The sequence below is a fragment of the Anabas testudineus genome, chromosome 1 (assembly GCF_900324465.2).
Source record: "Anabas testudineus chromosome 1, fAnaTes1.2, whole genome shotgun sequence".
Taxonomy (NCBI): Eukaryota; Metazoa; Chordata; class Actinopteri; order Anabantiformes; family Anabantidae; genus Anabas; species Anabas testudineus.
In genome coordinates, this window is record NC_046610.1 from 20,639,796 (window position 1) to 20,657,415 (window position 17,620).

Here is a 17,620-nt window from a genome sequence, read left to right on the forward strand (position 1 = left end):
TGACCGAGCCCGCGTCCAATAGCGGCGGACAGTGGGCGGGAACAAGCGCGCCCCATTATAAGAGCATTACAACACAGATAGTCTGTCTTCTTTATTCAAGGGAAAATAGCATTCAGGAACACATCATATGTTACAAGATTTACACATTTATTTCACATGTGAACACCACATTTTCCCTCAGTCTCAAATTTAAATCTAAGAGACAGCAACATATAATAATAGTTTGGTAGCAGAAGGTCATAAATAGAAACAGTTTTGGCAAACACAAACATACACGACACAGAACTGTCAAGGTGGTAAAGGTAAACAGTCTTAAGTTACTACATCAATATTCTTAACGGGCAAAAATGAATGTATTGTTTTAGTATATTATTCAGAACCAGTGCAAAATGCAAACAAAAACATAATACTGTGAATTTCTGTTACTCGGGTATACTGGATGTAAGATGTAAGAAAAGCTGTTAATAATACAAATGCATTTTGAAAAAAATCTTAACCAACAGTGTCTAAACATGTTTTTTTAATTGAACACACCTTTTAAGATATAATTCAATTAGAGTGATTTCTGTTGTGTGCTTCCATAGATTTTATCCACCTTTACATTGTAACCATCTGCTTTGTTTGAATAATATTCAAAGGTGTAACAGCTGCTTTTATGCAGTTGCTACAGGCTTGTCCTTCTCTTCCAGTCTGGCGGCATCTTCTGCATTCTGACTCTGTTCATTTTCCACATTTAGAAGTGTTTGAGGTGCGATAGGAGAGGGCCCCAGGCCCTCGAGTGAACTGTTGTACACCAGAGATGGATTCAGACAGAAGAGAGTCTGGTTGTTGTCAAGTGCATCCAAATTAGTCACAGCAGCGACCACGGCATCACTGAAGATCGTGTTTGAGAAAACCGAATTGAAAGTGAATGAGGAGCCAAAAACTGACTCCTGCACAGGGGATTTTGTTTGGTCTGTGGGATCTATGACTGTTGGGTCTCTGGGAGGTTTGACTGGGGCAACTGGCTCAGGCTCACTGTTTCTACTGTCTGGGCCTAGTTGTTGATTCTGACTCGCTGGTTCCTCCTGATCATTGCATTCTACTGAGCCCCGGGTTTGGAGAGACTCAGTCTTGACTGCCACCCTGCAGTCACTGTTGATACTGGAACGCCGGGATGAACCCTCGGCTGTTGAAATAACACTACTGGCACGGGGGAGACTTTTAGGAGACCTAGACCCTTTCACTCTCCCCTCTTTCCCAAGGGGAGTGGAGAAACAGTTAAGGCAGCCAGACATTGATGATGACTTCCCCTGCACATAGAGAACTGTGATCGGTGAACAAGCTGAGGCTCGGGTGGTTTCTGCTCTTACACAGCTTGAATTTGAATTCATGCCCGTGTTCTTTTTGACTGTACCCCCTGAATCTGACGAGCGACGTGTCACTTTCCCTCTCGACCCCATCCTGATGCTCTTTGTACCCCTGGTGAGCCAGAAGTCCTGAGTGGCACCAGGATCTTTCTGTTTTGGTATAGATGGGTGATCAGAATTCTGACTGATGGCAATGGGCATGGTAGAAGCTTTATCCTTATGCTGCTGTTTCTGTGTGTGCTGGGGGGTAGAGGTATCACTGGGGGCCTGGTAAGAGGAGGAGGAATGGCGTGATGGGGGCTGTTGGACGGGGCTGCTGCCATTTGACCATGGCTCATTTTCCAGGCTGAGGCTGAACTCACCGCTACTCTCACTTTGGGCTCGACTCTGGACACCATTCAGTCCTGCAAAGAGATTGCAACTGTTTTTATAAAGAGCTACTATACAGATCAATTATATATATATATATATATACTTGAAGAGAAAAAAAATATAAATATATACATATATTTCTTTCTTTCTGTCTCAAACACATTTTCCAGATGTATAAAGAGTTCTTTATGACCAACAGGGGGCAGCAGAATAAAATCCTACAGTTGTTGGCCCTTGCAGTCAGCATAGAGATTAATATGAAACAAGGTCATGATTGCAATTTGATGGATTTACTCTAATTCCTGAGCTGGTAATACATCTGTATGCATGCTGAATCCTCTAAACGAGAGGGTTTTACCGTGATTCTGCAGCTCGTCGTTGTCGTCAAATCCAGATGGCACAGCACTATCATTTGAATCTTTGTCTGTAGGGCATGAAATGAGAAATCACTCGAGTTCTAGCTTGTACACATAAAACACAAAAAAAAAAACAAAAAAACAGAAGAGTGTTACATTCACTCCATGTCCTGTGCACTTTGTTCTAGTTTCTAACTAATGAAAATGACAATGACAGATGTTTCTACCTGTCACCCAGAGCTCAGAAACATCTGGAACAGTTTCACCGGTATCAGTGAGTGTGGTGGAGATGGAGTGGAGATGGTCAGATGGCAGGGTGGTGGGATGTTGAAAGTGGAGGACAGACAAGATGGAAGTAGTGAGGGATGAGGTCGGTGCATCCTTCCTGTCCTCCACATCATCGTAAGACCCCTCCGGCTGCTGTGAGCTTTTTTCCTGGAGCCTGGTGGAGGGGAGCGCCAAGCTGCTTAGGGCTGCAATGTTGGACCAAGGAATTGAGGAAGTGGAAGATGGATGAGGGACGGGATAGACACGTGAACTGGTCAAGTAAGTTATGAAGGTTTTTCCTGAATCATGGACAATGTGGACACACAGATGCCTGGTTTTCTCCACAGACCCCCTGCTTTTTTATACTCCATTATACTGAATGTATCATTTCCCTACACCACAGCTGGCTCCTGTCATGGCAGAGCTCATGCAGCACCACTGTCCTCTTGCAATGCAGTATATCCTTGACCTCCGTTGCTCTAATAAATGACCCAGAATTGCTTTCAAATATAGCCACTGCTGCATACACTTAAATCTGCTATATCACAACAAATAATTTAAAATTCTTATTGCCACATGAAGTTGGCATGAATGGACACATTACAAACATATGAGAGCTAAGTTTACACCTCGTTGACTACGATAAATACTTTTTAAGCTAGTGTTATGATATCAGTGATGTGGCATGTGATGATTAAAATGAATAAAAACTCAAGTTAGGAGTTAAATAAAAGGCTACAGTCAAGATGATGGTAGACACTGGCCCGAAGTCTTTCTTACACATTGAACGACGGAAGAGTGACTTGACTCTGTCTCTGTCCTTCAGCCTGTTCCTCATACGGGGAAACTTTTTCAGTGGAGCTTTTTAACAGCACATGGGAGGTAGAGGTAGGAACGGGAGGAAAAACACAAGGTAAGGAAGGAAGTCAGGAGGGATGCAAGGAGTGAAGAAAGACGTAAAGACAAGAGAAACACACAAGGAAGACATATTGAGGACTGTTGAGGAAAGTTTAGACCCTTCATGCATTAGGAAGAATGACACTCTGGACACACAACATATGCTTGCTTTTAAAAACACCAAATGTGATGGAAAATATCTATTATTTTTCATAAATGAACCTTTTTAAAAAAAAATCTATTTGTTGTGTATATAATTTAATGAAAGAAACAAATAAGCCCAAATGTGAGAATATTTGAATGTTTTTCATTTTTTCCTGATGTCACATTTCAAACATTGTTTCACTTATTAAAGCTGAGGAAAAAAATATTTTCAGGACAATGAAGCAAAGAAATGCATGAGGAAACAGTGCAGAAGCAAGTTACTTATTACTTATTTGTTTTTTGTGCCTCCTTAACAAAGATTGAACTAGAGTGAGTAGATTTCTCAAATAATGAGAGGATGTCTGTCCTTCAAATGAAGCAACACATGCAGATGAAACACCCATGGCTCCTGCTTCATTCATGATTCCCTATCTTCTGGATGCAAGCTGAACCTTATAGGAACACACTGAATGCCCTGCCTCTGATGATCATCTTACTTCCTGGTCTGTGGCTGAAGCAGTAAATGGAGGGTTTTAGTACTTTGACAGTACTAAATCAAAGGAAGTGATGTGGTGAGCTCATGCTGGTCATACTCACTGCTGCTACGTTGGGGTGAAGTGGTATCGCCTGCTGAGGTGGAGGCTGACCCTCCAGAGCCATCCAAACTGACGAAGGAGCTGTTGTCACAGCTAGAAAGAGGTTGCTCTGTGACACCCGAGTGTGTAGGGGTTGGTGGGCGCTCAGGTCCATGCTCACGGCTGCTGGACTTCATCAGCTTCTTCAGTTTCAGAGTTATCCAGTTTCCACGTCTGTGGAAGAGCAGATTTACAAGAGTATGTGAAAAGTAGTAACAGTAACAAACCTATATACAATCATTATCCAACTAAGTTTATAGAACAATTTAACAACAGTTAACGACTAGCTGGTAACCATAGTGGACCAATGAAAGATAGAGTTGACACACAACTACAAATTAATGAAGAGCAGCTGTGTTAGAAAGGTGGTACTATCTATAAATTATGGAAACTGTGGTCATCAGTATCATTTTTTTCCAACTTTTTTTTTCCAAAAAAACAAAACAAACAGTTAATAAAAAAATAAAAAACAAACAGTTAATGTGGATCCAAAGGGGAGTCTATTAACCACAAAGTGCATATGCTTGATCAAATAACTTTTTAGCGTATATGGACTGTAATGTACGTGAAGTTAGATAATGTAACTTCAGACTCCATTACAATTAGAAGCTTTACTTATACAAGCGCAGTTATCACTGCTATAGGCAACTTACCTGCGAGGAGGTGATGGCTCATAAAACTTGTACTGGTCCATTATCTTCTCCTCGAGCTTCTCCTTCTGCCTCCTCAAATCATTTAGCTTGTCACTGAACAAAAGCGTGCAACAGACTTTAGCCTATTAACAAAATACTGTTCGACAACACGCTGTAAACGACAGCAACAGATCAGATCTTCACTGCTACATTGTCTTGTCATGGTATTTGTCACGGTGGTGCTCACATGTACTGTCGCTCTTCAACATGAAACAAATCCTTGCTCTCCATGGTCTGCTCCAACAAGGTTCGGTTCTGCAGCATCAGGGTCTCAATCTGGCTGAGCAGGTGGCGATTCTCTTCCTCCAGGTTTCCTTTCAACTGGCTCAGCAACTAAATATCGCACAGACATATATGCATACATGTAAGTATGTAGTCATAATGCACGTTGTCCAGTAATTCTTAATTTGCAAGTTCAGAGTACATAATAAAATTGCAATACAATTAGTCATTAGTCATTTAATCTTATGTCGCATGAGTGAGTGATTTTTCTGTGAGCTGAGGTTAAGAAGCAGTCACAAAATGTCCATACTTCACACTGGTTGTTAAGCTTTGTGGAGGTGATGTCCAGCTGCTGGAACTCCTTTTTGAGCTTGGAAAAGTCCGCCTCCAGCCAAGTGTGCTCCAGTTTGGCCTCATTCAGCTGGCTCTTGAGCTGCTTGTGATCTGCTGTCAGCAGCTCATTGTCATTAAGAAGCTGACGGTATGTCTGGTTCAGCCTTAAAAAAGATGTTAAGGTGAGCATTAGTCAGTGTGCGCATCAGTGTGCGTGGGATCCAGAGTGTGTGTTTATGTGCACGCGTGGCTCCTCACCAGTCTTTCTCATCACGGAGCCTGTAACATTCAGCAGCAGTGGTCCTGTGCTGTTCTTTTTCCAGAGCCATCCTCATCTGCTCCTCTTTCAGGGCTTTCTCCAGGTCCTCTAGCTTGGTCCGCTGCTGCAACAGGCTATTGTATCTAAATATCACACACGCACGTGAACATGCAGCTCTCTCATACCATAATGGGCTGATGATTCTAGCTGTCTCTCCTCTCCCCCTACCTGTCTTGCAGTGTGCGATGCTCCAGCTCCAGTGTGCGGTGGGCGTTCTTCAGGCAGCCATGCTTGCCCATCAGAGCCTCATACTCCATTGCTTGCCGTTCGTGCAGAGCTGCCAGCCGCTCGTGGTCACGTAATAGCTGCTCGTTGACACCGCGCAGCTCGTCGCGTTCCCGTACGGCACTGTCCCGCTCACTTTCTGTCCCGGACTTCTGCTGCTGCAGCTGAGCATTCTGGGCCATGAGGGAGGCGCTCTGTGAGTTCAGCGTGGATTTCTCCACCTGGAGGAAAAGAGGCCAAATTCATTAGGTGTTAAAGTTAAGTTAAAGTAGTATCAGTGGCTTAGGAGTGTGGTGGGGAAACATCAGTGTAAAGGCTTAACAGAGAACCTCGTGGGAGTTGTTATGTAACCTGTAATACAGAGAATTGTGTGTATTGTACTGGTACCTGCAGGTTAGCATTGTGTATCTGCAGAGCTGTGTTGTTCTCCTGCAGTGAGGCAGCCTGCCTCTGCAGGGCGAGGATCTGAGCCTGCTGACTGTTGGACTGACTCTCCAGCTGCTTCAGCTGGGTCTGCATAGCCTGGCGCTCTGCCTCCAGAGTTGCATTCTGGGCATGAGAAGGGGGAGAGGAGAGGAGAGGAGAGGAGAGGAGAGGAGAGGAGAGGAGAGGAGAAGAGATATGTTGTTATAGTACTATATATTGTTATACTACTATATATTGTTATACTACTATATATTGTTATACTACTATATATTGTTAACCTAGCCTTTTACAGTGAGCCTGTTGTTCAAATTCTTGTGAACTGCAGCTGTTTACACAAAAGAAATCATAACCAGTAGTAATGTGTTTGTTTGTTTGTTTTTATGCTGCTAGAATATGTGTGCACATACAGATTATTTTTGGCATCTAAAGGTTATTCTGTCATGTAAAGGAACCCATGGTCTAATTTAATACTACAGTGTACTGGTCATTCTATAGGACAGCAGAGGCCTGTCACTTACGTTCCTCTCCACTTCAATGAGGCGGTCTTTGAGCTTCAGCAGTTCCTTTGTAGCCTCCTGGCTTTCGCGCAGCCATTCACTCATTGCCTTGCCAGTCTCTCTGGGAGGGCTAGTGATAGACAATGTCCACTCCTCCTCCTGTCTTTGCTGCAAGGCCTCATAGCTCAGCTTCACCTGTGGGATGAAATAGGGTTGACTTCTCTATTCAAAGTAACTAACAGACCTGTAAAGCTCAGATTTGTGAGACAACTTACAGTTTTGAGGTCCTGGCGTAGCTGCTGGTTCAGGGCGGACGATTCCTCCAGACGAGCCTCCAGGGCAGCTATCTTGTCCTCTTTGATCTGAAGAGACTTTTTCAGGGACAGTGCCAACTCTGACTCCAGCATCTTGAACCTGCTGCATGGAAAGAACACACTTGTGAAATATTCTCTCTAAATGACACAGGATAAAGCAACCACACTCTGGCATTTACCTCCAAGCAGAATGTGAGTACCTGTTGTCTGGTGTCTCTTCTTCAGGTTGCTGTAGACTGTCGTGGTTCAAGACCTTCGTCTCCAGCTCATGGGTCAACCTCTCCAGTTCATTGTCTGTCTGCTGAGACTTCAGCTTCTCATTCACAAGCTCCTAAATGAGGACAGTATACACTGAATTTTTGGAAGTTAACACACATTCAATCTTTTCATTTGCAAAACCTAAAACATGCAGTAACCATTTGATTCGGGGTTCTGCCACACACAGGAGCCTCGCTGCTGTTTAATGATCTCTGGAGAAACAGTGCATTCAGTATGTCAGGGTCCCTCGGGGCATATGCTTCTATTTAGTCAGCGTAAACTAGACAGCACAGATGATCTCCTCTCACCTCTCTCAGGGTGGCCAGTGTCCTCTGGTCGATAGCAGCCTGCTTGGTCAGTTCTCTGTTGTCTCTTTCCAGGCCTTTAACCCTTTCAGCAGTCTCCCTTAACCCCTCCACTTCCTTCACTAGAAAACGCATCTCTCTTTCCAAGCTGGTCATGCAGGCATTACTGCTGTCTAAGTTGGCTTCCTGGATTTCAACCTGAGACACAGGAAGGTAGAACAGAAGGCACATTATTAAATGCAAATCTTCCAAAAATGCAAGACACTGACACTGACCTAGCCAACAAGGCTACCTACTGTACCTGCTGGCGTAGCCGTCTATTCTCCTTATCCAGCTGCCTCTTATCTCTCTCCAGAGCTGTAGTTTCTTGTTCCAGGCTCTGCTTTTCTGTTTCCAGTTGCTCCAGTCGTCGTGCAGAGATGCGAAGTTCCTCTAAATTGGCCTGCAGACTCTGGTTCTCTGCCTCAAGCTCCTGAACCTCAGCCTCCAGACACTGAACTTTCCGGTCTAAAGAGATGAAAGAGAATGAATATAGCATTTTATCCTTGTATCAGTCAATGCTTAATGTTTAGTTGATCTACAGACCATACCTGTGTTATCAAGTGAAGTCTGTAGATGCTGATTAACTGCGTCCAGGGCCCTGCACTTGGCCTCCAGCCTCTGGGTGTGCTTGCTGGCATAGGAGGAACGCGTTGGCAGACCTGTGAAGATGCTGTCATGGCAGGGACTGCTGCTCTTCGAGCCAGGGGAGCGATCATGTGATCCGACCAAACAGTGGAGTCTATTGTGACTGTTTTCTAAGACTTCCAGATCAGACATCAGTTCTTTGAAACGGTCTCCTCTAATTCCGTCCTCTAGCTGTCCTTTCTCCTGAATTTGGAGGTCGGAATTGCTTGTGTGGATGATCTCACCCTGGACTCTCTCCAACTCTTCTGCGTGCAGTTGCTGATGGCAGTTCAAATCTCGATTTAAGTTTTCTACACTTGGGCAGGAAGTTTGTAATGACGTCACTGATGAGGTGCAGTTGTTAGTGCTACAGGCCACCTTGCAGATACGGTCACACTCGTGGTTGTAGCTGTGTTTGGACTGTGTGCCGTTGCTAACCGAGGCAGCTCTGAGTTCCTCAATGGTCCTCAGGAGACTTTGGTTCTCTTTTTCCAGCTTGAGCATCCGACTGCGAGTCCTCTCACTCACCTCCTCGCTCAGAGTCTGCTGGCCTTTAGACAAACACAATAAATCACAGAGGGTGAGATGTTGGCTATGGCAATCATTGTTGGTGAGTTTGCTTTTCATTTTCCAGATCTGATTCCACCTTGAATATGCACAAACCCGGACCCTGCCAGGTCTTTTAAGAGATGGCAATATCTAATAGATACATGTACACACCTACACACCAAATCCATCTCAACTATTAGCATAGTTCCTTAATCTTAGACTCCATCTTAAAAACATCTCTTACCCTGGGAGTTCTCAGTGGTCTTGGAGAGCTGCTCTAACTCCCAGCCCAGGTGTTGGGATTCCTCCATGCTCCTCCTCTGAGCCAAACACAGAGCCAGGTTCTCCTGCTGCAGCTCCTCAATGCGCCTCTGATCTGCCTCCCTCTCCTGAAGTGGACAAATGAGATAAGTTATTCCAAGTTGTTATTGTAAGTTATTACATGTTATTAGCATAAGCCTGGACTATACTAGAATGTTTCTGAGCTGATGGATGTTTGAAATCACTTTAGATGTTTTTAAATTGTATTACTACAGATTTCAGTTGTCATTTGTGAAAGAAGCTTAGTTCAGCGAAACAAAAAGATAGCAAAGACTGTTTCTCATGTGCACACATCTGACCTGCTCCATGTCGTGGACCTGGGCCTTCAGCAGTAGACTGTGCTTCTCAAGTTGGTGGATTGTATCGGATCGTGCCCTCCAGCCTGCCAGTTGATCTTCCAACACCTCTTTGGTCTCTTGTAGTACCCTGTTATCCTCCTTCACCTCCTGAAATAAAAAAATACAACTCTTAGATTAATACATGTACAGTGGCAGGCTCCTTTTGGCCAAGCATGGCTCACGTAAGCATATTCTTCTTGTGTGGACCAAACTCCAAAAGTGTTTTTTGTCAGTAGCTCTAGTCCACACCTCCACATACTTTTTCCACTAGCACTATGAGGTTTTTATGGTTGTTCTCAATACAGAGACAAGACATAAAACATCTGAATTATTTTTGTGTTATTATTTTAGGCACATTAGATTTGTTAATACTCTTGACTTAGATGAAGATCTGTACTACTGTCTAACATCTGATGAATCATTTTTAAAAAACCCTCATTATGTTACTGCAGTGTCAGAGTGTGCAGAGTTTCCCAACATATATAAACAAAATGAATTTACTGGTAAAATACTTAAACTGCATCAACCTCCACTTTGGCCTTGTAGAACTCCATCTTGTGCAGTTGCTCCCTGTAGCGTCCCACTTCGCTCTCCAGCTTGTCTGCTTTGATGGCTCTCTCTCTCAGAGCATCCAACTCATCACGGTAAGTGCGGGCTGCACGGGCATCCACAAGCAGCTGGGAATTCTAGCATAGGTTTAGACAGAGCTACAGCTAAAGTAAATGTAGCTTTGCAAAGTCAATCTAAACTCGTCTTTACTGTAGGAAATGTATTCAACCAAGTTGGGGCTCATCAAGCATCTTTCTTATTAATTGTGTAAATTTGTTATAGTTAATCTAATCAAAATGTCTATTGTAACAATGGATCATATAGCATGTTTACATGTGAATAGGGTTAGTAGAGACCAAAAACAGTGTGTCCGTAAGTCTGGTAGCCAAAAACACAAATTCTAAATGAATAAATACTAATTTGGCGTCATGTGTCTTGGCTATCTAATGTGATTATTTGCTAACAGGTTAGTCACATCAACTATTCTGTTGAAGTGTTGTGTTTATACAGTAGCTTGTTGTACTGCATCCAATTCCAAAAAGAAATGATCAATGCTGCTTTAATTTCCAGCAATTTATTGCCAGTTGGGCTGTAGATCAGTTGGGAAAATCTCCTTTTAAGTCAAATCCATACATCTCTGATGTGAACATTAGCTGTTATTGGAGACGTGTCGTGCATGATGTTATTGTTTGCATTAATCTGTATAATCTGCAGAGAGGGGCAGAAGGTAAGCATGTTGCTCCCAAACCTCTTGCTGGATTCGCTTCAGCTCTGCCTCCATGTTGTCCAGCTCGTGTCTGCAGTCTAGCATCTGTTCACTCTTCTCCTCTCTGGTGGGTTTGTGATGCAGAGAGACAAGCAGGTGGATAGGTTAGTGTGCACTACTCACTATTTTTCAACAATACTTGAATCTAAACGTAAATACATAAAAATAAAAAGAACATATCCATATCCACTTTGAGTGGATATGTTTACTTATTGACCACTTTATTAGGTCCACCTGTACAATCGAATGCAACATCTGCCATGGTTCTACTTTTAATAACTTCTAATAATTCTAATTCTTTAAGTAAGTAACAACACATAACTGATTCTGTCATAAAGGTTGTAAAATAAAGGTCATTACACCATATTCTATAAAAAAAAAAAACACAGTGTTTATATTCAGATGAATCCATGTATTGCATTTACGCCAAAGGCATTTGGAAGAGCAAGCTAAGCCATACGTGATTAAGTTATATTGTGTTTGCTCAGAAGCAACAGCATGTGAATCTAAGCATTCTAACAGGAGAGGACAATATAGCAGAGAAGATGGGATGGAGAGCAAAGATAAAACTAACATCTTGATTGGATCGGGGTTAGAGGGTGTATTTGTGCACTTGTGTGCAATGTCCGCAGAACTGCAGAGCCAATGTGGGTCAGTGGTATTGCACAGCTATGGAACCTGCCAAGCTGGCAGTAATGTGGGACAAACTCCCTGGGGCCTCTCTTATCCTCTAGTGTCTCCCTCTGCCTCTCTCTCCGTTGGCAGCTCCACATAGGACAGGCTACCTCTTTACCAATAACCACTCCAAAAAGGAACTCATACTATAACAAGAGATAACACTTCAACCAACAAGTGTTTACTGTGTGATTATTATGTATTCTGGACAAAGACACACCAATAATTCATAGGAACACTGACTAATTTACAAACATAAAAGTTATTACTTTGTGTTATATAAATATTATAACACAGAGGATGTTTTTATATTATTGTCCCTCTCTTGCTGTCTTTTTTAACTGCATTAAAAAAATCCTTCCCCACTTGGTACTCACAACTCTTGTCTTAGTCGTCTGATCTTGGCCTTAGAGTCAGCCAGCTCCACCGCCAGGTGTTGCTGGGTCCCCATCTGCTGCATGTTGGGAGAGTAGCTGGCAGACTGAGGGCTGGAGGGGCTACTGAGCAAGCTAGATACACCTTCCTTCTCCTGCATTAGCTCTGCTATTGTCTGCAGAAAGAATGGACAAATGCAACCAGTTACAGACGACCTTTAACACACAACTGTAACATAACTATTGACTAACCTTGTTCACACTTTCACTGCTTAATTATGGACAATTTATGCCTTTTTATACTCCAAATACAAATATATGTACAACTTCAGTTTGGATTATATGTGGGTTTACAATAAGTTGCCAAATTTACTTAAAAATACATTAGCAAAAGAAAACAAACAAAAAAAGCGAGGGTACATCCAGATGGGTGTCCCTCTGGTCCAGCAAGTGTTGGAGGTGTTTGGCCATGTTCCTTGCTACAGCCTCCAGTTCATCTGGGTGCATCTCACTGGACTCCAACCACTGCAGGTCCAACACATTCTCCTGACTGTGGGTCAACTGGTAAACATGGGAGGAGAATGTCAGGGTACCAGGGATAACAGGGGAAGTGAAAACACAGTGCTCTGTTTCTAGGGACATATTTAGCTAACAGGTTTCTGCTGGTTGTAACACCTACTATATTCACTGTATTCTTTATTTCCTCAGACACTATTATTACTACACAAACTGATTTACATGTTTGTACATTCCAATACCTCCTGGATATGTGCAGCTATGGCAGCTTTAGTGTCAAAGTCAAGTGTCTGGATCTTCTCAATGTACTCCTCCTTCTTCTCACACTGAAAATAAAAATAAATGGTTTTGACTTTAGCTAAGAGGTAATTTTCTGATCTGAAACATCAGATAGCTGATTGTTTTTTACCTGGACTGCACATCCCAACAGTAAAAGCAAAAGTTTCTTCATTTCCTCCAGACTCTGTTCTGTAGGGAATGAAAAAAAAAAGTTCATTGTCTGAAACCAAATTTATCAGATTGATGTAGTGAGAGCTGCAGACATGGATTTAAGTTGAACAAAGCGCTGCCTGGTGAATTTGGGTCATCACTTGCCAAAGCCTTATCGTCACAAGCCAGTGTGGTTATCAGACTGATAGAGTGCAATTGAATTTAAACTGTATCAGGAACAGCGAGGACAGTCTGTCTGGAACAAAATACTGCAAGCATTTCACTTTACAGTGCTGTGATGCCTCTTTAGTGCAACCTTTCATTGATCTGTATTTAGAGGATTTTAATTTGTTCTAAATATCGTTTCTTAAATGCAATTTAATTTTACTATATACAATATATATATATATATATATATATATATATATATATATATATATATATATATATATATATATATATATATATATATATATATATATATATATTACTATTTGGGGATGCCCCAATTTTGAATTAAACCCTTTATTTTTACACAGATATATGAATTAATTAACAGATAAAACTGATCCAGGCCCATTTTACCAGTACCAAGTGCATACTGAGTATCAGTAGCTAATCAAGCTTCAGTAGAAAGGCTTCAAGCTTCAGTAGAAAAAAAGAGATGAGGAATACTTGAGTTTTCTTTAAGAGCATACCACAGTAAGGAGCCCTGCCAAGCAGCAACACACTTGGCAAAGGAATCACGATTAACTGTCTCAGATGGTCCTGAAAAAAACGAAAAAACAGAAAGAGAATGAAACAAGAGTGGTTGAGAAAAGGATATGCACATTTGGTCAAACTAAAAGTTTGGTGTGCAGATGGGCAGAATATGCAAAACAGTTGTGGCCTAGCCAAAGTTTGTGAATGGACAGGAGGGTATGTATGTACAGCACATAGCAGCTGTTTGAACACATGTATAGAACTGCAGCCAAGAAATGGATATGTGTTGTGAATGGGTCGATGACAGAGTCAGTTTCCCTGGTGCAGTGGTGAAATCCTCCAAAACTGTTTGGTTCCGCTCCGTTTTCAGCTATAAGGTCATGTTAGAGCACTATGTGTGCTGAGGTGTGAGCAGCCTAAGTGACTGGTAATAGCTTCTCATAACAAGGATTACCACAGCTGCCCATACACCTACCACAAATATTCTTTCAAAAGACTGAGTTAAGGATTATTTTAATATGAGTAAATAAGCCTGAAATGATTTAATTTTCCTCATGTTTTTTCTAAGAGACTGGCATTAATAAACTCAAAAACAAATACTAAATACAACCAGCATAAACATGACGTTTACTCATACTGTAACCTAAAGTAAGTGTGTGACTGTTCAGAGAAACAACAGATGAAAACAATGATTAGATGTGCTGATTATGGTAAAAACTCATCTGTGGTGGCATAAATTACACAGCCCTCTTTTATAAGTGTTTAGTTAATTGCTTACACACTGAAAGAAAATCAAAGCTTGCTTGAAATCTCAGTGGTGTGTCGGCCCATCGTGACTTTAAATCTCTATCTGTGGCTCTGACTGCAGCTTTGCTGTGGCTCTGTTCTGAGCTCTAACCTCGCTCCTGTGCTGATTACACAGATGTTTACATGGCTGATATTTAGGGCATGCATCTTAAGAGCTGGGTTGATCTCCCGGGACACAAGCGCTACCAGCTACGCGATGTGATGTGCACATACGTGCATGACGCACTACGAGGAAGATTTTGAAGACGTTGAGGTAGAATTCGACTCAAATGTTTAGATATTCTAATCTGATATGTAGAGTTAAAGAAAGTGTAGCAGCCTGCACATTAAATAACATATTATTTGACTGGGGAACGGGAGAAATCAGCTTCAACTCACCAGATAAAATGTCTTGATTTGCTGCACAAGGAAGTTCAGGTTCTGGATTCTCTGACTTGGATCCCTGCTAACTTTATTTGAACCCTGAGGTGTAACTGAGGGATTTCTGGGGATGGGAAACAAAATACAGCCAGTGATATTTCTGCCACTCACAAACAAAGAAACAAATAGCAGCCACTGGAGTCGGGCAACTTCAAGTCTTGGCTCGGGACTCCCCATGAAAACATGTATGAGGTCTCTATTCATGCCTAACTTTAGCATGTGTGACGTCATTCCTTTCAGACACCAAACTGGACTGTTTCTAAGCCAAATGGGGGGGCATTAGACTTTCCACCTCAAAGAAATCCTTTAGTTGGACCCTTGGGCTGTTGGCTGGAGCCTGCTGTAGTCTGGGGCTGAACTGTCACATACTATAGCCAGAGTGTGATCATTCATGGGGCCTCGGTGCTGTTGTAGGTCAGACTTCACCTTGTGGTCAAGATATTGGACCTTTGTGAAATAAAAGACTGGAGACAGAGAGACGTTCCCCATTTAATTTCTAGCCTGCACGTCTTCCTCTCTGGGCTGTCTCTCCTGTCTCTGTCTCTCCTGTCTCTGTCTCTCCAGCTCCCTCCCATCTGTGTCCCAGTGGCACGAAACACCAGCAACAAGGGCCTAATCCCAGAGGGTCTTCCAATCCAGGGGATTATCCCGCCTCTTCCCCTCCCCTTGGCGCAGCATTATTTTGCATTTAGGGCTGGTTATTGAGATCCTGGGGGATAAGTGGGATAAATGGATACTGTAGACTTGGGGTGGCTAGACAGCATTATCCACAAGTTCACTGGGTCATCTTTTATCAAATGTTTCTTTACCTTTTCTTTGCAAGTCTTAAGGTTTAGGGGGGTTTCTACAGTAAGAGTCTTTTCGTTCTAACACTAAAGTTAAACTCTCAGAGTGTCACCACCTATCAGCTCACAGAAGTCCTGGACATGAATGCAAACTGACAGATGACCATCAGCTGGTAAGGGTCAGGGTAATTCCTGTTCGACATAAGGCAACCAAATTATAATCTCTTAAGTAGCGTCCTGACATGGTATGATGCCCCTCACGTCTTGGCAACTCCACTCATTATATGTCGATGTCTAATCAGCAATTCACTGTATGCTATGCATAACTTTAACGCCAGTTCTAACCCTAACCTGGAAGTCAAGAGGAAGTTGCATTTAAAGACTGCTGCAGAATACAAAGATGCCCTTTATTGCTGCAATGTGACAAAGCCGGTACTGTTGGTGCCTGGATGAGAATGTTAGCAGACGTTTGATGCTGAATCAAGCCGCCGTAGAGAACGCAGGAGAAGACAACTACTTCAAAACAGACATGACTCCTGTTTGACCCGCACACAACAACTGATTCGTCATTCAGGCCTTTTCTCTTAAAACCCCGGTGTTAATCATAACTCGGTGACAGATGCGGCACCAAGTCTGTGACAGCCAACAGACTCATACCCAGCCTACTTATCTGGTCATCCATCTGGACACAGTTCATAACCCACATTGGGAAAAGCAAACACATGAAACACAAGCTGTGGGAACAAGGCTGGTATAAAGTGGTGAACTTACATTTGGGTCATTATGTCATTCAAAAAGACTCCATCCAGTAGCTCAGTGAAGTCCAAGTGCACGGCGGCATCATTAGGAACAAACGTCTTCACCTGAATAACAAAGAGGACACAGGATGAGAGGCTGAGATCACTGTTGTTGGCAGAAAGTCAGAGCTTTCTGCATCACTTACCCAAGTGACAAGTGGGCTCAGCATGAACTGGTCCACACAGGGCAGAAGAACTCCAGCGTCCATCGTCACCGAGGTCGTGGTCGACAAATCCCAACAGATGATCCCAGGTGTTTCAATCCACAGCTGGGACTGTTAGCAACCTGCAAACAACATTTCCCTCAGGAGGGAGCCAGTCGTCCCGTCCATCTCGTTTCAAACTACTTCTCCTGTGCGCTAAGGTTTTGAACGTCTACAAGTCAGCGCTCAGAGATCTGCTCCGCATTTTGTCCCGCAACACCACACGCACACGCACGCACACGCACGCACACACACTTACTCTCGCATCCTCCTTGGTCCTCTGCTGCAAAGGCATCTGCCGTCAGTCCCCAGCAACCCCTCCTGCTCCTCCTCTTCCTCCCAGCTTCCCTGCTCGCCCCACAGAAAGACTTAGCACCGATGCGGACTGTGAGTGACTCCTTTAAAAAACACACACATCCAAAAGCCAGTTCAGTCATGGATTTGCTATCAGCTACTTCCGCTCTTGAGTTTCCGTCTGGACACCTTTAAATGAAATGCACACTCCTGGTCCACAGTTTGAAGACACTGCAGCACAGACATCAGAAATATCTCTGCCTTTAATCTGTCACCATGACGACGGCCCATCAGCTGCAGCCTCCCACCAGACAACAAAAGCAACTGTCAGCCTCGTGGATGGAGATGACATCTTGCTGTTCAGAAAGCTGATCAGGAGCCATCATCACAGGATAAAGACGTTCAAACATGTGCATCGACGACTTCTACTCTCCTGATTTATTTAATGAAAGCAAACAGCTTAAAGGTTCACTCCCGTTCTCTCGGTCCAGACAGATATAGTTAAATGTGATGATGTTCTTCATTCTGAATAATAACTCCTGCCAAACTTTGTTTGCCAGAGGCAGTTTAAGTGATGATGCCACAGCACCACCTTGTGTTAAAGATTGGAACTGTCTGATAAACTACACTGCAACCTTTCACCAACAATAAATACAATCAAGTTAATAATTATAAAATAAAATGAATAAATTCTAAGTTCCTCATAAATGTGTTATTTAAAAGGTGCACATGTGCAAAATGCATGACACGTTCATAGATATACATGACAGACGTTAGCTGTTTCTCAACAACAAAACATATTTTTATATATATATTTT

General features: G+C 42.8%; 1 protein-coding gene across 1 annotated transcript; it reads right to left on the minus strand.

Moving 5' to 3' along the window:
* Positions 1-95: 95 nt before the first annotated feature.
* LOC113162121 (girdin-like) lies at positions 96-17,005 on the minus strand. Its single transcript, XM_026360136.1, has 30 exons — positions 16,768-17,005; positions 16,452-16,591; positions 16,280-16,371; positions 14,682-14,787; positions 13,493-13,562; positions 12,775-12,833; positions 12,608-12,691; positions 12,270-12,410; positions 11,853-12,025; positions 10,783-10,864; positions 10,013-10,171; positions 9,447-9,593; positions 9,071-9,215; positions 8,202-8,828; positions 7,913-8,118; positions 7,615-7,809; positions 7,249-7,379; positions 7,010-7,151; positions 6,756-6,929; positions 6,199-6,360; positions 5,755-6,032; positions 5,526-5,669; positions 5,245-5,431; positions 4,900-5,045; positions 4,674-4,766; positions 3,983-4,194; positions 3,125-3,205; positions 2,305-2,550; positions 2,080-2,145; positions 96-1,753 (listed from the first exon to the last, which is right to left on the minus strand). The coding sequence occupies exons 2-30, from the start codon at positions 16,512-16,514 to the stop codon at positions 654-656; spliced, it is 5,511 nt and encodes a 1,836-aa protein (XP_026215921.1). The 5' UTR covers positions 16,515-16,591; positions 16,768-17,005; the 3' UTR covers positions 96-653.
* Between the last annotated feature and the right edge of the window lie 615 nt (positions 17,006-17,620).

Coding starts and splice junctions, on each gene's coding strand:
- LOC113162121 (XM_026360136.1), bottom strand. CDS start 16,514: ATGGACGCTGGAGTTCTTCTGCCCTGTGTGGACCAGTTCATGCTGAGC. Junction 16,372..16,451: donor TGAGCCCACTTGTCACTTGG/GTAAGTGATGCA, acceptor TTTGTTATTCAG/GTGAAGACGTTTGTTCCTAA. Junction 7,810..7,912: donor ATAGACGGCTACGCCAGCAG/GTACAGTAGGTA, acceptor CCTGTGTCTCAG/GTTGAAATCCAGGAAGCCAA.